Source organism: Mytilus galloprovincialis, chromosome 7 (genome assembly GCF_965363235.1).
Source record: "Mytilus galloprovincialis chromosome 7, xbMytGall1.hap1.1, whole genome shotgun sequence".
Lineage (NCBI taxonomy): Eukaryota > Metazoa > Mollusca > Bivalvia > Mytilida > Mytilidae > Mytilus > Mytilus galloprovincialis.
The window spans coordinates 15,618,167-15,644,608 of NC_134844.1; the positions used below are offsets into that span (position 1 = coordinate 15,618,167).

The window sequence follows — 26,442 nt, forward strand, 5'->3', positions numbered from 1 at the left end:
ATCTTACGAAAACAAACAGCATGCAGAAAACCAAACAAGAAAACAATGTGATAACAAAGGCGTAAACTCAATAGAAAACAAAGTGGACGCGTCTGGCTACCATAATATTTATCAGTTCTGAAATTTGCAATCACACTAAGCGGCATATTGTTAAACTGTATAACACAATTTTTCTTTATAGAACCATCAAATGCAAAATACATGAAGCTTTCAAATGTGTGCGGAAGTTGTATTAAAAAAAATAGCTATTTAATCAAATATGGACATACCTTATTGACAAGAATCATAACTGACATGCCTTTGATGTCAGTAGAAAGAAAGGATGTATATATAAGGCTACTTCTGGAGTTTGGTGCTGATCCAAATCTTGAGGAAACGGAAAGATATTCTACATTGATGCATGCTATCTTATTTGAATCTCATGTATTAGTTAGAAGTCTTATTGAAGCAGGTGCTGATGTCAATTATGTTGGAGAAGGAAACATGACTGCATTGCATATTTATTTTCAGCAACATCACATAAAAGGTGAGATTTGTTTTGTTTGGTGCCAACATTCCTTTAAAACATTTTTCTGTTATAATGAAACATTACGTTAGGGCCAATCGTAAATTGACTTTCGATAACATTCTTTCTTACTCCTAACTACATCTTAATTAAACAAGTTCATTTTGACATTAAACAAGCACACTTAAGCTATATTTCCATATATATAGACATACATCTAATTATGGCGGAATGAAACGGTATTTTGTCGAGATTGGTAAAGTGATGACATATTTAGAAAATGTTTATACGATCCAATTGGGACAGCAAGTACTGGTTACGGTTCTTTATGTTTAAAACGATTTGATTAGAGTTTTTATCAACTGATAAATTTTATTTAAAGATCTTTTCCTTTAATTTTTCCCGAAAAATTAAGAAAGATAACACTGATTCTTGCTACAAAAGTGTTTAATACTTTTACCTTGTCATGTACAACGTCGTTACGGAACGACACTGGAATGGTTTTGACAAGTCCTAAGATAGTTGATATCGCCAGGGAATACAGTAGTGTTATGATCTATTAATGTTACTTTTACCTAACATAAAGAAGTTTTGTTGTAGGATGTAAAACATACAAAAACAGAATCGATGCTGGAAAACATTTAATCTTACAAATGTTGTTAGATGAAAAAGCATGCATCAATGCAAAATCACTTCATGGGGACTTACCAATACATCTTGCATTACGAATGAAATATGATGACATCGAAATGCATATCAAAGACGTACTTCTACTGCTTAACCACAGTACGGAAATTAACACTCCCGACAGCAACAACATAACACCCGTCATTTTGGCTGCACAGTCTTGTACTATCGATGTTATTAGAAAAATGACAGAAATCGGAGCTGATGTTAAATTCAAGGATAATCAAGGAAATACAGCTCTTCATACTCACATGGGTAGGATTAAGATGGTTATAAGTTTCATAGAGTTCTTTTTAAATTGTAAATGTTCTTCCAACTTTAAGTATCAGCTATTTATCTATGTTATCAAAATCTCAAAACACCAAATGACATTTTTGGAAAAGAAAAAATATAAATAAAAAGCGTATGTACCGTTGGTTGGTATAGTCTCTCGATTGCCACATGTGGAGCAGGATCTGCTTACTCTTCCAGAGCACCTGAGATCATCCCTAGTTTTTGGGGTGGTTTGTGTTGCGTATTCTTTTGTTTTCTATGTTGTGTCGTGTGTTCTATTGTCTGTCTGTTTGTCTTCTTTCATTTTTAGCCAGGCGTTGTCAGTTTATTTTCGATTTATGTGTTTGACTGTCCCTCTGGTATCTTTCGTCCCTCTTTTTTCGACAGTTTCAATACACATCAATCATCGTTTTAAATTTAACCTTGGAGCTCGGCATTTTTTCTCCTACTTTTCTACACTTTTTTTATCCACAATTATTATACCCCAATTAACGAAATTGCGGATGGTATAACAGAATTTCATGAAACCTTTTAAGAAAATAAGGACATACTATGTAGATGTGCATATCGACAGGAAATAATGATTCAATTTTTTTCTAGGAATTATTCCCCTTTAAACTTATTTGCTTCAATATATTACCCCAGCAGTTTGTCACCGCAACCACACAACAGAATTCTATGAAACTTTGTAGATAATTAGGACATACTATGTAGATGTGAATATCGACAGGAAATTATGATTCCTTTTTTTTTCGTATACAATTTTCGTTCTAACAGTTACTTTAATTCAACAATGACAATATGGGGACGTGGGGTATGTGAGCGCGCTCACTAAGGTTCTTTTATTGTATTTATTATGACTCTTTTGCCTTTTTTATAAATTTATTTGTCACCCAAACAATAAAAAACCCACCCCAACAAAATCGAAAAAGAAACGACAAGACAGCAAAAAATCACATACAGACAATTAAAAATCAATAAATCAATCTAATAATCAATTAAATAAACAAGCAATCAATCAATAAAGCAATAATAGAGAAAACATGATATATACCAAAACCCAAATGATATTTAATTTATCTAGATGATCATTTATTTACCTGTAGTACAATGTGAATTGTGTATACTGCATTATTTGTGAGACGTTGATAAATCATTATTGTATTGTATTGTATTTTTTTTTGAAGATTCAGAGAGGTTTGATAGAGAAACAGTTTTAATCTTATTACGATGCGGCGCCAGTTTGAACATTCATAATGATCTAGGCGAAACACCATTAATTAGATTTATCAAAAGAAGACATTTTGCTCTTGAAGATATACAGTTTCTGTTGAAAAATGGCGCAGATCTTGATAGTAGTAGTGAAGGATGTAGCTCAGCATTGATAGTGGCGATAAAACACAATAAATTTACATTACTTCATTATTTTATACGTGCGAAGGTTAATCTGAACCATGTTGGTGAAGGAGGGAAAACTGCTTTGCATGTTGCACTTTTAAAAGGTAATTTAACACTATTTGCAATTTCTTTATATCTGTATTTTTACGCAGAGGAATAATAATTTCAACATGTTCAAACATTAACCCTCCCCCCCCCCCAAAAAAAAAACAACAAAAAAACGAAAGACAACAACAAAAAACATAAATGCTACCCTGAATAATGTAATGTAATATGAAACAAAAGCTAATAGATACTTAACATCTTAAGACGTCCTAAAATATATTGCAATATTTAAAGTTAAATATATTCTGAACTCTCTAAACTTGTCCTGAATACAAAGTTTCATTTACATATCATATATAAAAACTGATTGTTTTATGTTCAATTGCAGGAAAATGTCGATTTGATGTTTCTATAGAAGCAAAAATAAAGCAAATGACAAGTAACACAACGCAATCGTCAGTTCAAGCAGGTAATTATAACACACGATGTTTCTGTTTAGATGTCTTATTATGATCAGGTTAATTTATTATATAACTAATGAATAGTTATAGCAAGATTGCAAAATTAAAGAGTTTATTTTTTTGTCTAATTTTTTGTATGCAAAAATAATAGGGAAGCGATAATTTGGCGCTCTTTTTACGTCATGGCGGCGACAATTGTTTAGTTTATGCAAATTACAGATTAAAGGGAACCGCAACTTATAGATAATGTATACTATTTAGTATATGAAGCTTACAATGGGATTGCAAATATATTGATTTACTGCTTAATCATAGAACTGGTCTTTGAAACTTGTGCTCAGTCATATGAAAGTACTCATATGTACCGTATTTGGCCTTTATAAACATTTTTTGATTCACTGATGAGTCTTTTGTAGACGAAACGCGCGTCTGGCGTAAATATAAAATTTCAATCCTGGTATCTATGATGAGTTTTTTTTACAGTGTTTTGGTTTCTATGTTGAGTTTTGTAAATATTTTCGTGGGGTTTCTTATTTTTATGCCATTGCGTTCTTCGATCGTTTCGAATAGTGAGATTTGAATTTCTCTTGATATTTTGCGCCTCTCTTTAAAAACTAATAGTTGTATCTGTTCAGAGGAGAACTAATGGTAAGACAATGCTTTTCGGTATTCATTTTGAACATATTGTCACTGCGGTTACTGTGCATTGCTTTCGCCGTCAAGGTCCTATCTTAGAACTTTATGCCATCTAAGAAGATTTTGTTTAAGTGAGAAAAAAAACCAACTAATTATCGTTACTTTCATATTCACGCGAATAATTTGATAAAATCATTGAATGTTTAGCGAATTTTTTATACTTACCAAAAGCGGTAGGAGCGAAAATAACGCATTTAATTTTGAAGCTTTTACATGTACTTTCAAATTGACCCTATTAATGTATCGTTTTCTTGTAATTTGTTTTAATCTTTATCGAGAATGAAATATATTTTTATGGCGTAAAAAGGTAAATTGAACGCGTTTTGTTATTAAGTTATGAATTCATTGACATTTCTATTCTTCTGATTATGTTACAGACCCACTCGTCAGCTATGGAAAAAGGTATTGGTGTTCTGAAAATGAAAAATCTCTTGTAAAAATGAGAACAACTGGATCATGCAATTGGTCAGAACAAGTAGTTACAGTTCCCCCTGAAACTCCAAAGAGCAAGAAAGAAAATAAGTACATGGACAAAGGTGAATAAGAATGATGTAATAGATTGACTCATGTTTGATTGTTTTCTGTTTCTAATATAATAAATGTAAACACAAATAAAGAGGGACTGAGTCATCCTACTAAAAATGGTGTATATGCATAACAATAAAATTGTGTGCGCATCGTTTTCGATCCTTTGTTTTTACACAATATTTGTTTCTTGTTATTTGGTGTCCTAAGCTGGAAAAAAATGAAATCGAAAAGAAAGCAAACACCTTTCGACAATCTTAAATGTGTTAAATTCGTTCGGACTAATATCACTAAAGTTCGTATTTCCAAAGCTTAATCATATGGATATAATTTGTATAATTCGCCACCTTAAAACTAAGACAAATTCTAATATGAAGCTATTCTGTACTTTTTAAATTCCAAAAGAACATGGAATAGAGATGTATGACTTCACAATAGACATTTCCAGGACACGTATTTTGAACAACGCCGGTTCGATCTAAATAGATATAAGTATGTTTTTTGTGTCTTAGGTGCTTGTTAGGAAATCAAATAAATTGTTCTTCAAATTAAGTTTACATTTTTTATTATTTTTAAAATCGTAAAACTGTTTGTTTGCTAAAAGATTAAAATAGCTGTCATTCAAACGCTTCGTCCAGGTTCGCTTTTAACTGCACACGATTTGATAATTCTATAAGAATTCAAGTAATGCTATCATACTAACGCTCGGTATATATTATAGAGCTATTGACAAGTATAATGCCTATCAGTGTAAAAAGGACAATTGAGTATTGCATTAACAAATTATTTCTACAATTGGTATACTAGTATTTTCCGTGTATTTAAGGAGGTAGAACGAGGGTAAGGAAAATCTATACTATTAAACGAGAAGACCTCATTTTGTGTGTTGCTTCTCTTCTTTCCACAATAAATTAATCAGCATGCCTCTGTGTCATATAGGTACAGTGCAAAGTCGCATTTGTCATCCATTCATATGATTATTCAGATTGAGTTATTTTGGGCGAAAAACGAGAAAAAAGGCATCCAGATATTGATTCCGTCATTGAACGAAATTTTAAGTCAGATTAGACTTCCGGTTTGCATTTTTCTGTATACTTTGAACATACATATTATGTCATATACTACGAATGAAGTGTACTTTCTGTCTGAAATGATTTTCAAGTTTACTATCCATGGCGGTCACAGAGTTTATTAAATAGAGAGATGTCTGTATAATGTATCTATGACCGCTTTGGGTCGATTAGTAAACTGGAAATTGAAACTGAGTCTTTATTTATAGTAATGAATGTTCATAAAGATAATATACAGATAAGCGCTAAAATCATGCATGTGTAATTTAAATTAATAGAAAACAAAACAAAACAAAAGAATGGGCATTTTTGGGGGAAAACAAGGAGGAGCCGGGCTAGAAAAGCAATTGTCCTGTCCGAAAATACCTTTTTTGACTTTTTTGACTTTTTATACCTTTTACAAAAAATCATTGATAAAAAAAAGAAGATGTGGTATGATTGTCAATGATACAGCTCTCAATAAGAGACCAAAATGACACAGAAATTAACAATAACAGGTCACCGTACGGCCTTCAACAATGAGCAAAGCCCATACTGCACAGTCAGCTATAAATTAAAAGGCCTCAAAATGACAATGTAAAACAATTCAAACGAGTAAAACATTTTAAAACTAACGGCCTTATTTGTGTACAAAAAAAATGAACGAAAAACAAATATGTAACACATAAACAAACGATAACCACTGAATTACAGGCTCCTGACTAGAATGTTTATAATATACTAAATGTTTGTTCATAAAGAAATTAATAGAATTCAAAGCAAAAAAATGGGAATTTTGGAAATATAAAAGGAAGAGGGATAAAAAAAATACATTTGTCTGTCCCAGAGTACCTTTGACTTTTGATACTTTATCTGAAATTCTCAAGTCATTAAATCTTTTTCAAAATTCTTCCTACAACACTTAACATACTTTCAACCACGATCCGAATGCCCGCGATTTCGCGGGTGTGTTCTAGTAACTCTTAAAATCATTAGTACGTTTGTGTCAAACATTTTCATAAATATATTCTAAGATTCTAGGTTACATTGATAGTTTCCAATATGTTTAAAAAAAAAGCTAGGAATACACTGATGAAACTTGACTTTTACAAACACATAACTGATTCAAAGAGTTATCGCCCTTAACCAAGGTCTACCCCCTTAAATATCTTAGATATTGTCTTTAACAATGCGATTGAATACTTTTTAAAATTCGTCAGATTATAATCCTACCATGTTCAGTATGACCTGTGTTATCGTTTGTATGTATATCCTGTCGCTAATAAAGATGTTTTACTTATATTCAAACTAATAAAAAGAATGCCATTTTGTTACAGTTGTAGAAACAATAACGCTTCTTTTAAATGCTGACGCAGATGTGAACATCATAACAGAAAAGGGAAAATCACCGCTTTACTTACTGTTATCAAGACATCAAAGTGATATTGTCCAAACACTCTTGCCAGTCATTCTTGATAAAGGTGCAGATCCGAATTTAGGTCATTATCCACCTTTGGAAATTGCAACACTACTACAACAACAGGCAGTGGTAAAATCCTTGCTCAATTACGGTGCTAAAGTGGATATCAAAAATAAAAGATGCCAAACTCCGCTTATAGGTGCTTCGCGAATGTGTTTCCTCGAAGATAAAGGTATGTTTTGCCCTGTGATTTTACATGTTACTCAAAATACGTCACTTTTTGAGTCGTTGATTCATAGGAGTGACGCATATTTTATAATTTTATTGTGGTGTCCTGTTGTACTGTCGTGAATTCATAGAAGGTGTCCGTTGTAATACATGTTATACATGTTGTAATGTACAATTATACTATTTATGTATGTAGTTCTCTGTCCTCTAACATAAGGGGGTGGGGTAGTTGCTAGCCATTAAACCAGGTTCAACCCATCATTTGTTTACTTATTATGTCATGTACAAAGTTAGGAACACGGCAGTTGTTATCAAATCATTTGTTTCTCTTGGGCTTCTTTTGTTGTGTTTGCTTTTGTTGCAATTTAGTGTTTATGTTTGTGTCGTTGTTTTCCGCTGATAGTTAATGTGTTTCCCTCGGTTGTGGTGTGTGACCCGGATTTGTTTTATATCAATCGATTTACGATTACAGACCAGCAGCATACTTCTGTTGCCTTTATTTGTAAACTCGAATAACTATTGTTAAATATTGTACATTACTCACAATTACATGTTCCGATTTAGTGATTTCTGCATGACATATTTTTATTGACCCGCAACGAAGTTGTCCGTGCTATATAGTTTTACCCTTGTCCGAAATTCCGGAATTCCGAATTTCCGAAATACCGTCTTTCCAAAATTCCGTCATTCCGCAACAAACCATTATACGGATTTTTTTTCTATACGCCTTCAGATATTGGGCTGATTTTCGATTTGTGACTTCACCATGATGAGTTACAGATCAAGTTTAAGTTTCGTTCCGCTCCGCTAATTTTTGCTGAAATTACGGGTTTTGGACTCTGATAAATTGTTGAAAATCACAGTTATACGGAGTTTTTTTCTAAACGCTTTCAGATATTTGGCTGATTTTTGGTATGTGAAGTAACCATGATGAGATACAGGTCAAGTTCAAGTTTTGTTCCGCTTCGCTAATTTTTGCCGAAATTACGGGCTTTCGACTTTGATAAATTGTTGAAAATAAAGTTATACAGACTTTTTTCTAAACAATTTCAGATATATGGCTGATTTTTGGTATATGAGTTACTCATGATGAGTTACAGATCAAGTTTAAGTTTTGTTCCTCTCCATTAATTTTTGCAAAAATTAAGGTTTTACAACTTTGAAAATTGTTGAAAATCACAGTTATACAGACTTTTTTTCTATAGGCCTCCACATTTTGAGCTGCGTTTTGTTAACAGTTATACACTTATTTCTATTGGCTCCACATTTAGAGCTGAGTTTTGTTAACAGTAAATTTATAGTTATGAACATATCAATGTGAGAATACCATCATGTTTGTGTCAACATGTGTTATTGAAATTGCAGATTTTAAAACTTTTTTGGACGGGGCCATTTGTGTCGCTTTGACACATCTAGTCTTAAACTGCTGTTTTGGATTTTTGAAAAACTAAATAAAATTATACTAAATTTAAACTGAGACAAATCACATAAACTAAAACTTTTTTCAAATGAAGGATATAGTAAAAAAATATCATTATGATATATGACATGTACCATGGTTACGAAAATATTGTTTAATGCACATTTAAAAAATTCATTCTTATGTTCATATTTTGTAATACACACTTTTAAAATCACAAACTAATATTTTATACAAGGTAAGAATGATAGGATTGTTTTACTTCAGATAAACTTCTGGAGATAATGGAAACACTTTTAAATGAAGGAGCATCGATTAATGTTAAAGATGAAAATGGAAATCCTCCATTGATAATATCAATCATTAATGGTTGTTTCCAGCGGAAAGATAATTGTGACTCAGAAATGAACAAAATAGTATCGTTGTTGCTTAAAAAAGGAGCAGATCCAAATATTGCGGACATTGGAAAAGATTCTGCCTTAATTTTAGCAGTTGAAAATATGTTGCCATCAGTAGTCGAAACTCTCTTGGTTTTTGGTGCAAATGTTGATCATGTTGGGGAACTTTGTATGTCAATGTTACAGAGATGTGTACAAACAAAAAGTAAGAAATTTACAATTATATCTAGTTTGACAGTGAACTTCTACATATTATTGACATTCAACAAGTCAGTCAGCCATAACATTTCGTATCAGTAAATTTGTGTAAGGAACACACCGATGTTAATGAAGTACCTGTAGTATAAATACGCACGACAGAGTAATTCTGCGTCTTCTTATCATATTTGTATCCTGTCAATTTATTCCTCGTTATTTCGCTGCGTTGAAAAACTAATTACAATGGATTTTGTAACTATAATTCGCTCGCTTGCTATAACTGATTATTATAATTATGTCTTTTCATAATATTGTGTATATAATGTACACGTCTTTGAGCAAACATATCTATTTCAATATAATGTTCTTATAAAAATCGTTGAGATTTTGCTAATGTTTGTTTTTTCGGACATGCGTTTTAAAGTAAAACTTAAAACAATATACTATCAAGTTGTGATAAAATTCGAAGAACATAATATAAATGGTTGAATGAAAATGGAACGTATTTTTTGATTATTTTCAAAACTAAAAATTTAAAACCGAGGACTTATCTTCTAAAAGATAACATTTTGTTTCTTTCTTTTACGCTTGAACTAATAAAATTTCAGATAACACAAGTTCGAACTTCGAAATGTTGAACGTTTTACTAAGCAATAGAAGTTTTGGAGAAGAAATCAACGTTTTCGTTCCTCAATTTTGGGAGTACATGCAGAAACCGTATGACTTGAAAGCGTCCTCTTCTTTTCTAGAACAGAAAATTAACAAAAAGCTTATTGGAAAAGTTTCATCAATTGTTTTGTCGAAATCCCATGCAATTCCAAATTTTACAAGTGAACTTCACAATTCTGCACTCATTTACTTTTGCCAAATTGAATGTCTGGATGCTGTCAAACTTTTAATACAATATGACGCAGATGTTAATGCCATAGGCGAGGAAGGGAAGACTGCAATACATCATGTTATAGAAATAAATGGTAATTCATTTTGTATTTGTACTGATTGAGGTATTTATATATACATATATGTAGTTTTATCGACAAATATTGAAAATTTTATTTCAATTATATATTCCTCTTCGTAATTGAGTACCAAATGGTAAGCCTGATGATGTGTTTGATGAAAATCAATGCCGTAAAGTCAACTTGAAAAAAACGTATCATTTTAAACAAATGTGCACTTTTCACTCTGTTAAGAATACTAGCTGCACTGCTCCTACATGTATCTCTCTTAAGAAAATGTTTTGATCTGATGTTGTTCCACGAAACTATACTGAATCACAATATGTTTAGTGGATATCGTCGGAACAATATAAATTATAAGCTTATAAAACAGGTGATCGTTAACCGTTATTAACGGTATGATATATGTAACACTTGTTCAACCCAACAATAACAATAAATAGTATCGTATAAAACAAAAAAACTTACAGTAAGAAAATGAAAAGTGAAAATGTTAAACTATTGGAGAAGTATGCTCAATCGAATGAGTTTTTTTTTCTTTTACATCGTGCGATTCGATTAATTTTTATTCATAATAAGTTTTTTGAAACATAATCGATTTGTGTTAAAGACTTCACATGTTCCGCATAAGGAAATAAATATTTTATTGGGGAAGAAGATTTTTCTGTGTTCACTATGTACGCATTAAATTATGAAATCAAAAAGCTACGGGCTACACTCTACCTAGTCATACACAAAAACTATCCAAATAAAACACTTATATACTGACTTTTTATCAATTTGGATAAACGTTTTAGAAAGGACAATCAAAATAGGTTTCGACGTTGAAACAGAATACGTTGTTTAAAAGATGATACTGTACTTGTTTATCTTTTTAAGATTCATGTACGGCAGAACCAATGCTCGATTGCATTTTAAGAAGACAACCAAATCTGCATCTTACAGATAGAGCAGGGAAGACTGCTCTAGAAACAGCTATGTGTTATATAGATGCTCAGTTCGTACAGTCGAACTGGTACAATGAACGAAAGACATATCTTGCTGAACACGAAAGAGTGAAGTTGATAACGCTGAGACGTTTGATGATTCGACTATTAGAATCAGGGGCAACAACGGAAGTTTATTCATTAAACAGCACGTTAATCAATTTTCCCATGCTGGCGATTTCAATGGAATGAAAGCATTGATTTCACATGGGGCAGATATGAATTATCGAGAGAAATCTGGAAATTCAATACTTCATGTATGCTGGTCCTACTGTAAGACATTAATGTGTTTTCTTATATACGGGAAGTGAATAAGGTAAAAGAGGGACGAAAGATACCAGAGGGACAGTCAAACTCATAAATCGAAAAATAAACTGATAACGCCATGGCTAATAATTAAAAAGACAAACAGACAAACAATAGTACACATGACACGACATAGACCACTAAAGAATAAGCAACACGAACCACACCAAAAACTATGGGTGATCTAATGTGCTCCGGCATGGTAAGCAGATCCTACCTTACATGTAAAATTTACTTTTTTGTAGTATGATTAGTTATAAGATCTAAAGTAAACCTATAGATATGCGTAAAATATGTGATTGTTAAATTTAAGGAGAAAGCAGGAATTATCTAAAACACCATACAGACATAAACATACAACACTAGCCACTAATACACTACCTCTCCTAAAAATCAGATTTACAAACCGAAAATAAACGTTAAAGAATAACGTACACATGTTTCAGATAGTAACGTGGCTTAAACAGCAAAATAGAACTGTTGGTTGCATACTATCACGCAAAAACAATTAAAATACAACCCTTTCTACAAGTAAATAACGACTCTCCAAATATTTAAATTGAAAAATACATTCATTAAGTATTTCACGGATTATTCTTATCTCACGATTTAATTTTTTTTTTATAACAATTTAAGATATTTGAATGATATATTGGCTCTCAATGATGACGACTTCAGTATGTACACTGAAGAGATTTATCCTGCCTCACTTACTCTAGATAAAGCTAATTTTACAATCAGCACTGCCCTTTCCGGGATCTTGATATCTATATCTTTAACGGGATGATGTATACCAAATTGTATGATAAAAGAAATGATTTTCAATTCTGGAATTTGCCGAATGACGTCGAAATTCCATCCGACAACGTTAAAGCAAAGCATGCGATATTAACCGGAAGCAGTTGATATGAAACGGAATCAGTTAATATAGCCCGGAAGCAGTAGATAACAAAAGTCATATCACACAGCTAAGGCAATTCTTCAAATTTAATGAATAAATATGTTAGACTCAGATTTACATCCGGCCTCTAATCGACGTCCGTTCCTCAAATTGACGTCCGTTCCTCAATTTGACGTCCAAATCTGACGTCACATTCTCAAATTGACGTTCAATATTTTGATACTCTAATCAACGTATATTTTGATAGTCTATTCGAAGTCCAATGTGGCGTGATATGTTGCAAAAATCAAAGTCTGATTGACTGTAGTCTTTTCTAATCGATGTCCAATATCAATTGATAACTCTACTAACAATTCTACATGTTTTGTTGGGTTTTTATGACAACTTAATTTTCAAACATTTATCCAGACTTTCCATTTAGACTTTTTTCAAACCCTAAAAGGTAACATGCATAATAATGTTTATTTTGTTAAAGAGTCAATCTTATCGACCTACGTTGTAGTGTGTTCAACCCCCCCCCCCCCTTTTTCCTCTTTTCCCGGGAAATTCCTGGCTACCGGCCTGCATATTCTGGCCTTTTAAAGCCTTTGATATATGGTTTTGTTTATCATTGTTGAAAGCCGAATGGTTGCCTTTAATTGCCCACATTCACTTTATTTGAACTTTATAGTTGTCCCATAGGAAATCATGCCAAATCTCCTTATCTTTATGTTATCTCTAAAATTTAAAAATTTATATCAGAACATATTTACATGCATAGTCGAGTATGTAATACATTTAGATTTTTTAAAATAAATCGTATTTGTAACACTTTATATGTTTAATAAAAGGTCTAAAGATTTCAGTTGCTATAGGTTTAGTTTGATTTTGTATTCTGTGTCCAAAAAGGACGTTGATTAGAGAAGTTAAAAAATAGACGTCGATTAGATAGGCATACAATTGGCCGTAGATTTGGAATGTTATTTTATTGTGACGTCATATTTAGACGTCGAGTTGAGGAACGAACGTCGATTAGAGACCGGACGTCGATCTGAGTCTTAAAAATATAATTACAAATAAGTTGTATCATGGGGTACAATTATACCATTATCTTCTATAAGCATAGATAAATGTTCTTTTCATTTATGTTAAGATAATATGATACTAAACCCCTAAAGTGATATACTGTGCTTGATGCTACTATGATGAAAACAAAAACATAAAGGTAAATTGCGGTCTGGAGCTGGCATGTCAGTGACAGCTACATAAAGTAGTCCTCTGTTAATTTATGTATCGTCGTTATGTTGTTCAGTTTCTTCAGTTACCTTTTCTGACATCGGACTCGGACTTCATTTCAACTGAGTTTTATTGTGCGCATTGTTGTGTGTTTTTTGTTCTAAATTGATTAGACGTATAGGGGAAGGGTTGCGATATCACAAAACATGTTGAATCCCGCCGCATTTGTGAGTTTTTCCAAGTCAGGAGCCTCTAGCCTATGTTTTTTTTAATTGTAGTTTATTTATATGTTTATTATGATGTCAATTGAAATTGAACTAGTATATATTTTTGTTTAGGGACCAGATGATGCCGTTTCCGAGTGCTTGATTTTCTAGTTGTGCTAAAGACCCCGTGGTGGCCTTGGAATCTCTTTTTTTTTTCTTTTTGATCCGGTTGTGTTGTATCTTTGATACATTTCTTATTTCTATTCTCAATTGTATGTTATGTGACGCTTTTTTTCATTTATGTACATGTAGTTGGTTTTATTTTGTTCGATATCACGACATGGCTGAGGGAAACAGACCTATGTGACATAGAATATTGACGGATGTAGAATGCCATTGTTACGGAATATGTTATCTATTGCTCTATAAAACATTCAACACAACTTTTAATTGTAGGTATTAATGAGTCATTGGCTTTTCTGAAATGGGTCCACGGAAAGGGTTTTGATTTGGGCATTGTAAATGCCGACGAAGATTCCATTTTGATGTCTATGCTAGCTAGTCGTAACAACGGAAAAAAGGATGAAAAGTTTGCCGAAATTGTTCATTTTTTTGCTGAAAATGATGTCAAATTTGTTGCGAACAAATACAAGAATTCCCCTTTACATAACGCAGCAATAGGAGGATATGCTAAAACGATAGAGGCATTAATAGAATACGGCGTCGATGTATGCTGTCGAAATGAAAGTGGATTGACACCTGTCCATTCTTGTTTTGAAAATCCAGGTAAATTAGTCTATATTTTTTACTAAAAACAAACAAATAAAACTAACATCCTGCTCAACTACTATTACTTGTATTTCTCATCGTGTTGTTAATGAATTTAATAATCCAGGAGTAAAGGCACATTGTACTGGTCATTAACGCGATGGAAAGAAGAAGAATATAGTTGTAAAAGAAGACAAGTAGAACATAGCTGTTAACGTCACTTGAATTGCATGTATAAATTAACGCCAACAAAATTTATATGAATCTAGCGTGTTAATTGTATCTTCAATACACAAATGTAAGGACCCGATGAAAACTTACAAATATTGTTTCAAGTAATCAAACTGAGTATTATGAAATGACATTTATTGTCATTTTCTATTTTTATAAAGATTTTAAATATGCAACCGTCATTAACATAACTATTTTCTTATAATCAAAGAAAGTTTTGTCGCTTACTATACATTCATTTGTGTGTACATTGATATGTAAATTGATATTTATTTTGAAAATAAATGTGATATGGCCAAGGAAATACCAACTAACCTTATATCTTAAAAGAGGATAGTAGCTACACCTGCCAACTGGTCCTATTTTAAATTCCTTTGAAACTATTTTGAACTATTTTTCCGTTTAATGTGGCTTAATTGGTTGAGTTGCAGCTTAATTATGACATACTGCTATGTTAGACTGTATTTTTGAATGATTTATATCCATAGATAAAACTAATGGTCCACAGGTTATATCACAACTACTTACTGTTGCACTATCAAAAGAGGATATAAAATCGCTAGAGGGAGGGAAGCTTCTATATCTCTCATCAATGATAGAATGTAATACAGATTCAAAAGAGGAATCAGCAAATTTACAAACTAAGTTAACTGAAATTCTTTTGAATTATGGTGCAGACCCCAACGATCACGAAGGTGATGACATACCATTGCTAGCAGCATGCAAACAAAATAACATAGCGCTAGCAACACTATTACTAGATTCGGGAGCGAATGTTAATGTAAAAAACAGTGGAGGAAGTTCTATTCTCCATATTTTGTTTTCTGTTTTTTCGGACAAAGGTAAGGCTTGATATACGACTTTTAACTGTCTAATACCTGTTATGCAAACCATTTTTTTTAGAGTTAGCTAGTAATTTAGTGAAAGGTGACCATGTTCTTGTTCAATCTGTTATTACTTCAATTTTGTATTTTGTAATTTATGACAATACCGAATATGATTAATTATCAGCTTTAACTTACCAAGTATAACGCAATAGCACAGAGGACCATGTTATCCACTCGGACGCAAATTATGCGTTTATCCAGCTATTTATGTTTCAGTTATTCAGTCGGAAACCAGGTTGAAATAAAACAAAAGAATCGAAGCTCTTTGTTAGAGAAGGCGATAAATGTTTACTGTATTGTTTACTATAGTGACAAAATTTTTAAAAGTTAATCGAAACAAACAAAATTGCAATTTTCTTCTCAATTACGAGGTGTTTTATTTTAAAAACACCATTTGCATAAGTTTTCAATTTATCTAGTACATAGTTAAGCAGAACAATTAGACATCAAGTCGACGACATGGGTATCTTTCAAGTTGGATGAAGAAAATGCATAACCTCCGATTTTTATGAAAAAATTACCACGGACGGAAAACATATCAATCTATTAGTTCAGTAATTTTCGTGTCTGCCCTTCCATTATGTGACTGAAGAAAAAATTCCAAAAAAATGGGTAACAATTGTATCGAAAAGAGAAAATCGAGTGCACCTTTTTATGTTAGGGCGTGTTTGAGTTGAGTATTTTGTCTTGATATCGTACAAAGTAAGAATGTTTCATACATCGTCTCGCTAACACAAAAAAATCACAGTACTAAAAGATGAAATATATGGGTCAAGTGAAATACATATCTAATGAGTCACAAAAACTGAGAAGGTGTGTTCGAATAGCTATTTTTTACTGAAAGTACTTGACGACAGTCTTTCAAGTTGGATGATGAAAATGCATTTCTTCTAAAAATTCTAATTTTTTGTGTGTGATTACTAGGGTTTATAGTCTTCATACACTAAACAAATCTAGTCTGCCCTTCCACGAAATATTTAATTAGAATTTTTTTTAAATGTTTATGAATTTTCGAAAATTCCACCTGACAACCGATCAGACAATAGTTTTAAGTTGAATCAATGCAGACACGATTATTAACTGATGCTCATTAGCTAGTTGATACATTTGTCTTTTAAAATACAACTGACAAATAAGGATCGTAATGGTGCAATGTGGATAAATTTATCGGTTTCCAAGAGCAATATTGGTAGTGCGTCATCCCTACAATGGCTTCCATTTCTACGATTGTGAAAATGAACTGGCGTAATGGGGAGATAATTTTGACGAAGTAGACTCCTGACTGTATTGGTATTCTATGTTATATTTGTTAACTTATATTTGTCTGTTGGCTTTTATGAGGTTATTTTCTAATTTGATAAATGATCTAAATTAGTACTTTTTATGTTCTATATTCCCTAATATACCGATCAAATGAAGTTCAAATATTCACGTTTTGGATTAATCTGGTATATACACAGCTACTTTTGCATAGGTACTATTTCTGCACCCAGTACAACAAACATTTGAAATCAACTGTCGAAATGGCAAGAAGTTTTCTCCAAACGAACATTACATTGGACATACATTGTAGGGAAAGGAATTTGAAATAAAGCAACTATCTATTGAAGATATTATAGAATTTCTTGACTTATTTACGTTAGAAGTAATATATAAATAACCACATAAAAGAGCACTTTGAACATATTTATATGTAGCAAAGAATTCACACACAGCTACTTTTGCATAGGTACTACATATTTTAAGTACAGAAATAGTGCCTATGCAAAAGTGAATGTGTGTGTATTCTCTGCTACATATAAATATGTTCAAAGTGCTCTTTTATGTGGTTATTTATATATTATGTATGTCCAATGTAATGTTCTTTTGAAGAAAACTTCTTGCCATTTCGACAGTTGAGTTCAAATGTTTGTTGTACTGGATGCAGAAATGTAGTTTCTTGTTAACATGTTACAACTGGAAGTAGATACGCTAACCAAATTCTTTTTTTTGCATGGCTATACCTAAATATTGGCATGCAACCAATCCAGTGATGTGATAGGAAATATTGTTCTCTCTAATTCCAAATAAGGGTAAGAATGCTTGGTATTATTTGTTTATGTAAAAGAAATTTTGACATTAAAGGAGTTCCAAATAAAAGACTTATTTTTTTAATTTAATTTTCAATGGAACAAATATAACAGCTAGTAGAATTGTTTCTAGCGGAATAAAAAGTAAGGACATATTTCCAAACAGGAACTTATTTATATCATTATGCAAATGAGGAGATTTGGTATGATTGTTTATTATAATATTCTGTTAAGTGGAACACAACTACATTGACAAAGTCAATGGAGATATTATCTATATTTTCATTTTCATTTATGAAATTATCAACAAAACTTTTTAAATTTATATCTATAATTGTATAATATAAAATATAATTTAACGTTGCGTTTCGAACGTTTTTAATTAGTTCACTGTGTTATGTGATGCCAGATTCATGAAATGTACATACAAAAGACCTTTCTGCTTGAAAATACAGCATTTTGTTATTCTGTTACGTCGATCAATTATCTACGCTCGGTATTATAATTTTACGTTTAAGAGCTTTTGAAAAATATAATCAGGTCATCAAATACCGAAGTTAATTTTAACTTCAATAATTCAATTTTACAATTTGTTGTTTAACTTATTAGAGCTGGTCAGATCTAGATTGGTTTACTAATGTTTGACTCGGCTTAACAACAAGAAAAGAAACAATCGCATGGCCCATGCTTAAGCGCTTTTATATGTAAATAAAAACGACATTTACAACAAAAAACCATCGACTGACTAAAGACCGACTAACAACAGGAACATTAGAAAATGTTTCGCTTACAAACATGTTTTTTAGAGCTCAAAGCTTCCACTACACAGTGTAACAGCACAACTCAACTCATATGCTTAGTATTCTCCAATTCCGTTTTCAATTTTATATTGTCAAAATTGCCGGATTGAAAGGTAAACAAAAAATATTATTGGGAGTCAATCATGTGTGTTATAGCTTATAACCGTCATATTATATATATAATTACCTCAAACAGGGGTTAACGTTTTGTAACTTTAACAACTGTACGGCCTTCAAAAATGAGAAAAGTCCATATCGTTTAGTCAGCTATACCTTTGTAAAAGGCAACTACATGCAAAATGTGAAACAATTCGACTAACGGGCTAATTTATGTACAATAACAGAATATATATATATACAAAAATTGGCCATGTGTCTGTTTGTCTAACTGGTAATACTGTACCTTTCTTGACATGCTTAAAGAAAAGAAACTGCAGTTGGTTAGACTTTTGCTTGAAAGAGGTATACGTGTAGATATGGTTGACAAATCTGGACGATCTGCATTGTTTTTAGCCATTCAGACGTGTTCCGATGATCCAATTGATGACCTCGATGAAATGGAAATCTATTCTCCAGCAAAAAAAATAGATTATAAATCATCCAGAGAAATTGTACTTGAGCTGCTTCAAAATGGATCAGATGTTAATTTACAAGATAACTCCGGAAACACAGCTTTAACAACGTTCTGTCACTCAGGTTAGTTTTTGTCTGTAAGCTACAAATGTTTTATCATTCATCATTTATCATTTTTATAGACGTTTTTCCATTCGCTGCATAATTGAAGCCATGTTTCACTTTTGTCAGACCCGTGACATTTCAATTCAGGTTCCAACATGTACATCGTGAAGTTTGTTTTCGTATACTAGTACTGTAGATCAAATTTTTTTCCGGATATCGTGTTTACCTTTTCTAATCCACTTTGCTGCTATTTAATCTATCGATTTATAAAATTCTTCGTTAATTGATCGATCACAGATTTACATATTCACGACGAATTTATATACACCTTATTTTTCTACTAAAAATCGCTTGTGAAAAGAAGTTGGTTAACAGTATAGTGTGATTACAGCCAATAAAAGTAAACACATCTTGATAGTCAACGAAATATTTGCACTACAATTAAATATGATTCTTATATGAAGCCCTATTTTTCTTAAACCAGTATAGTTATGGTATATCTACTTTTTGGCTGTTCCGTGTTACGCCAGTCGTATTTATTATTCGACTTGAATGTCAAGTAAGGCATATTCAATTTTTTTTAAAGTAGAACCAACCAACGTTTGACTGAGGCCAATCATTTCTTTTCTTATGCAAAAAAATAAACAAAACAAACAAACCAAATACATCCGTCCAATTCAGATATTTTTTCGATGTAAAATGTCATTAAAAAAAATCTGCGAAATCATGTTAATGACTTTGGCAATTTAGCAACTATACGTCTGTGTATGCTTCTGGTATCAAACATAAACAACAGACATTTGCAGGCTTCTTGTGTGCATCAGATGGTAATTAATAAAACAAAAGAGAGTGGGTAATTTTTAATTATTAATATAATAACATGGTGTGTAAAACGTAACAATCATACAGTAGCGTGTATAAAGGGCTATGACGGTTGACAAAATTGGGCTATTCATGATATTAGAATGGAAATAAAAAATGGCAGTAGATATATTTTCATTTAATTTCATGAGTTTGACATCTATAGTCAATCATTTTATCCCGAGCGAATGCAAATTTTACAATACGAACATAAAAACCAAATCCATTATTTAATAAAAACAAAGCTACATGTACGGCCTTTTATAATACGAAGAATTGGGCACATATTAAAGCTAATGATATCATCAAAACTACAAATTACAAAATTATTCTTATTCGTTAATGTTGTCATCGAGCAAAAGAAGATAGGACTGTTGTTATGACAATTTGAACATACCCGTAATCATCATGTGTGACACAGATAGTCAAAGAGAACTTACCAGCTCGTTAAACGTTTGAGGGCATGCTATATTTTATACAAATTCTGTGGCAATTAAAAAATAAGACAATATATACAATATCTCGTTTGTTTTAATTTTCAGGTTCCGATGTTTTTATAGGAGAAGCTCTCATACAAGCAGGTGCCGATCCAAAATCATGTGATAACATATATTGTTTACATTTTGCCGTAACAAATAGACAATTACGGAGTAGCACCGAACCCTGGGTTAATTTTGTTTGTCTGCTTTTGGATAAAGGAGCATATCCAAATGAGTTCAAAGGAAATGTATCAAATTTAATTGAAGTTACTGTAAAGAAAAATATACTCCTGATAGAGAAGATATTGAAGCACGGAGGGGATGTAAATTTTGCAGACAACACAAAAAGAACTGCGTTGCATTATGCCTGTATTATAAGTAAGATATTGACAATTTATACACGCATGTTCTATAGAAAAAAGTGTGCAAATATAAAAAAGAAGATGTTGTATAATTGAGACAACTCTCTACAAGGGACCTAATGACACAGAAATTTACAACTAAAGGTCACCATACGGCCTTCAACAATGGACAAAGCCCATACCGCATAGTCAGCTATAAAAAGCCTCACAATGACAAAAGTATAACAATTCAAACGAAAAAAATAACGACCTGATTTATGTACCAAGAATAAACGAAAACCAAATATGAAACACATCAACAAACGACTACTGAAGTACAGGCTCCTGACTTGAGACGGTGACCTTTGTCATTTTGTCATTTTGTCATTTTGGTCTCTTGTGAACAGTTGTCTCATTGGCAATCATACCATATCTTCTTTTTTATACATACATACAGAATGTGTGACGGTTTTTAGTTGTTTTTTGAAATACATTTCAATATTTGTATCAGTATTGACAAATTTAAATTCTGTTTTGTAGAGGACAACAGAATAATAATGTAGGTAAACAAAAACTTATTGCAGATTTATTTGCAGAAAAATACATTTTTGATTAGTTCACGATTAAGGGTTTGTAAAGTCTAAATTGCATTGATGTTCTCATATATAGAAATATAATGTGTTAAATTCATTCACATTTAAACAAAATCATATTTCTAAATAGTGTTATAATTTCACAAAGTTAATATCTTTCCTCAAGTAAAGAAAATAAAAAAAATTAAAAAAAAAACAATCAAATTGATAAAAAGAAATGAATTACTTTCGGAAAAAACAAAATTTTTATTGGAAAGATCGTATTATTATACTATATCAGACCAATATAGTATTTTCACCTATATTTGAAATTGAGAGAGGAAAATCAAGAAAAATGTAGTAACAATAACTCATATTTAAGATTCATTATTCAAAATCTCTTTTATTTCTGCGTGGAAGTAAAACTGAAATTAGAATTAATACATAATTTCTCATGTATGTACATTATAACAAACTCTAGTGGAAAATGTTGCATCATTACAACTGACATTTTTTACTTACGTCAAGCAAATTGATATAACTTCTTTTAGAAAAAGGGAAAGAATAAGTTTTTAATTTTTTTGATTTTCAATTTCATGTTTATTGATGATGTCAAATCAATAGCCAATATTTCAGTGATTTTTAGCATGGCATATATCAAACTCAACTTGCTAATTAGGAATATGAGCACAACTACGATGCTTTACTTCATATCTTGATCTGTCATTGGTATTGACACAGAAGGACGACTTCTTACTGGAAAATATGACAAACATTAAAACTTCAACTGTCGCGCTGTCAACTTCTCATTTATCAACAGGAACGACATACCCTCTATACCAAAGAAACAAACAAATAGTCAAAACAGAACAAGCATACGACATGTCACAAGTCATTGATTTATTTCCAATAAAAAAATGTAAATATTAACAATTTATAAATATTTATGTATTTGTAGAGAATGCGATGGATAGGGATGAAATAATTGATAAACTCTTGGATTTCGGTGCAGGTCTTAATTGTCCATCAATTACTGGAGAAAAACCACTAGATGTTTTAATGAAGAGTATGATACATGATTTAAGAAACAATTGCGATATCTGGGATAATCCAAACGATCCATGTTATCAGAAATTTGTAGTTGATTTGTCCTCGTTCAATCGTTTTGTTAGTGGAGGGTGTGATTTAACTCCAGTTCAAGATCTTAAAACAGACATGTTTATATCGTTCCAAAAATACATTTTTGAATGGTCAACGAATTTAATTGTAGAGAGGTTAGTTGATTTTAGATAATTATTGTACCTTTGTTTTCCCGTGTAGTTCTAATACACAACAGATGAGAATTATTATCATTCTAATTAGTTTATACACGCATACCATATCTAGTTGAAGAGGTATTGGGAGCTCGCTTTGATGTCATGTGTTTGACAGATCTAGAACGTTGTGTTTTAATTTATTTGTCTTTCTTTTCTTGTTTTGTCGTATTGACTAATATCAATAATCTCTTCTTATTAACATCATTACATGTTATAAATATTTTTGATTTTCAAAATACTTCAAACGAACTGCCTGTCAATACTTTTTTTTCGCATTGCACAAGTCAATTTTTCTTTTACTGTTAATTGCGTTAAAACACTAAATCTATGGAACGTGTTTTAAAGAGAATGTCTCTGATGCATGATGTTTCATTATTAACTGTGTTTGGCCTTATAGAAGCTTTCAGTAACTGTGAATACTCTCAAATTATACTTTCGTGTTAACTTGACCTGTTGACACAATTTGTGTAATGAATTTCTGTTATTCAATGTTCATTATGTTGTGTAATATCTCTTCCCACAATTGTTTTATAAAATGTTTGTAAGATTCTAGTATAACGATAATCGTTAACTTATTATAAATTACTTCCGTACTCCTTACAACAATATTATTATATTTAAATTTATCTGTGTGATTTCTCTTATTTTAGGCCATTTTTATCAAGGATAGATTTGTCTCTTTTTCACTCTTTTTTTAACTCTTGCTACATCTGTTGTATTAATACCTATTACTTATGGCAAGTTACATAGGTTCCTACATTTTGATATGTGTTTGTTTACTATTTTTTTATATGTCTCTATTGATATTTTATAGTGTTTTTTTTTCAATTTTGTAATGGTACACTACTGTCTCAGGTTGAGGGTGAAGTTTGGAGCCTGCAAAAACGGTAAAACCAACTGGTTGTTTTTGCACCTGTCAGGAGCAAGTTGTTCAGTTCGGTGGTTGTTCTTTGTTTGTATGGGTCATATGTATTTCTTGTTTCTCTGGTTTTTATAGATGATATCGTTTCGTTTGTTTTCCTTTTTGAGTTGTTTTACACTAGTCATTTTGAAGCCATTTATAGCTTTTTTTTGTATGTGAACCAAGGCAGCTTATTGAAGGCCGTACTTTGACCTACAATTGTTAACTCTCTATACAATTTGACTTACATGTTGGATTTTCTAATTACCTCTCATATCACATTTTCTTGCTTATAATCAAAAGTATAAAAACGTTTTATTATTTTTATCAATACGTCAGTGGTAAAATTGATAGTATTTGTGTAGATAGCCAGTTAATCGTACAACAAAAGTAAAAAAACATATCGAAAGTTGTTTGTATTGTCTCACATGTTCCATATTTAGAGGAGATATTTTGATGTAAAAAGTTAAAGGTCAATTAATTTGATGTTGGCGATTTTCTCTAATCTAATCTCTATATGTACTGTTGTTTCAAATATGGACATCAACATTGACAAATACATTAAGAAAAAAATAGACAACATGATAAGTGGCACAATGTTTAACCAAAACGCGATGTGTAAAACAAAGTGACCGATCATGCATGTTGATAGTATAACATAAAATGGCGAAAAATGTTTGCTATATACTGTGAAATTACAACACATATCATGGACGATACAAATACCGACAATTAATAAAATGACTGACCAAGTGAATAGTGTTTCTTTTTCCTAGTTTGCGCTATATTTGTCTTTTTTTTACCTTAATCTTTTGTTTAAGTAAGAGTTTATTTGGTTCAATTCATTGCCATGTAATAAATTGAAAGAAACAACTTTTTTTCATTATATACCGCAAATTATTTTATGGATAAATGCAATAACCATGCATATAAAACAACAATTTATGCCTTTGTTATCTTTCTTTTGTTTTGAGTGATTTCGTATTAAATCAAAACACAATATGATTTCTTTTTGCATTTTAATGGCAGTTTGTTAACAACCTTAATGATTACTTTTGTTATCTTTTACAGCAACGATCGTTCAAATGAATCCGTTTTATAAACTTTACTACAAACAGGATTGTTTGAAACGGCAGAATGTCTCATTCGTTGCGGTTGGCAGGTGGAACGTGAAAAATGGTTCAGTACTAACAAAATCGCAAATCTTCATGCATCAGGCATTGAGATCTGTGGAACATCTAGAATACTAGAGGTTCAAGATGGTCAAGACCGATTCAAAAAGTTTATTGACAAAAAAGATATAGGACCAATATCTTTGTCAATAATATGTAGAAAGACCATTTGACAGCAGCTTATTAAAGCATCAAGAGGGGCAGAGATTGAGACAAGGATAAACCTACTTCCTATACCGTCGATAATACAATCATTCCTAGCCTTCCGTTATCTTCTCCAGGACTACGAAATTATAAAACTGCGAAAAAATCATAGGTATTAAAAGTAATAGATTTAAAATACTAATAAGGACCTAAAAATATCATATGAAGTTGTTTTCCCTAATAATTTCTGTATATAGACTTTTGCGAGTTGTGATGTAAATAATTTTAAAACAAAGATTGCTAAACATTAAAAAAAGTTGGATGCAACAGATACGTTATTTGAAATTTATTTGAATTTCACTTTGTTATATTTCTCCTCTTGTTTATACCTTTGCTGATCTGTTTTATGTGTTGTTTACATTTGTAGAATCACAGGTTGATTTAAATGATACGGTCGCAATCACGAATTTAACGATAAAAGACCGAAATAAGGATTATATCCGCTACATCAGTGTCTCAACTCGTTTTGTTTGTTGTGTTAACTACCTTGATTTGCCTTAATCGAGATTTAATCATCGGGAAATTGGTTTCGCCATAGTTTGTCAGTAATAAGTTCAGCAATCTGAACTCTTAAACAATAACAGAATGCAGACAATATAGTCATAACACAGAAATATTTCCCGAACTATTGAAAATGATAAGATTGCTTACACGAAATTAGTAATATTTTCCTTTTTTGTTGAAAAATAATTCGTTATTGATTTTTATTGTTATTTATGATAGATAATCAAGATTGTGTGTTATTATGTACAACGTTATTGAAATAGCTACCTGAATAACGACTCTGTGTACAATTATTCCACGTAGAATAGTTAAGGTAGACGTCATTAATGGCCTGAGTATTAAAATGAAGTGAAAGAGACGGCACACAATAACTAAAAAGGCTATTTATGTCCAGTATTCAAACACTTTTAAAAAAAATGAGAATATTTCGATTCATGATAGTTAAATAAAGAAAATGTTAATAAAGCCAGTTACTGAAATAACTGGTTGAATAACCACTGATTACATACTTTTATTTTAGCTCTTTTTATTCCACAAGAGATAGGTAAGTTAGAAGTAATAAATGTCATGATTAAAAAGAAAATTTGAAAAGGTATCTCACAATACAATAATTTACAAAATTGTGCGATTTTTATCCAAGTAAGGAATACAGTTGTGTTAAATTCCTTTAATGTATATGAGTTTTTCGTTTTGATATAAGATACACGCATTATTTTACAAAACGTTATTTTATCCAAGGTTATAGTTGTCTTTCTGATACTGATGTTCATCTTCCCCTTTTTG

At 31.5% G+C, this 26,442-nt stretch overlaps 1 protein-coding gene across 1 annotated transcript; it reads left to right on the forward strand.

The window, feature by feature from the left end:
* The first annotated feature begins 191 nt into the window (after positions 1-191).
* On the forward strand, positions 192-26,274 carry LOC143082406 (uncharacterized). Its single transcript, XM_076258057.1, has 16 exons — positions 192-526; positions 1,106-1,447; positions 2,653-2,967; positions 3,297-3,377; positions 4,443-4,601; positions 6,977-7,291; positions 8,975-9,310; positions 9,912-10,277; positions 11,142-11,521; positions 14,333-14,662; positions 15,364-15,717; positions 19,055-19,327; positions 20,713-21,027; positions 22,521-22,836; positions 24,851-25,267; positions 26,180-26,274. Exons 1-9 carry the CDS (start codon positions 202-204, stop codon positions 11,438-11,440), a joined length of 2,538 nt encoding a protein of 845 aa, XP_076114172.1. The 5' UTR covers positions 192-201; the 3' UTR covers positions 11,441-11,521; positions 14,333-14,662; positions 15,364-15,717; positions 19,055-19,327; positions 20,713-21,027; positions 22,521-22,836; positions 24,851-25,267; positions 26,180-26,274.
* Positions 26,275-26,442: the final 168 nt, after the last annotated feature.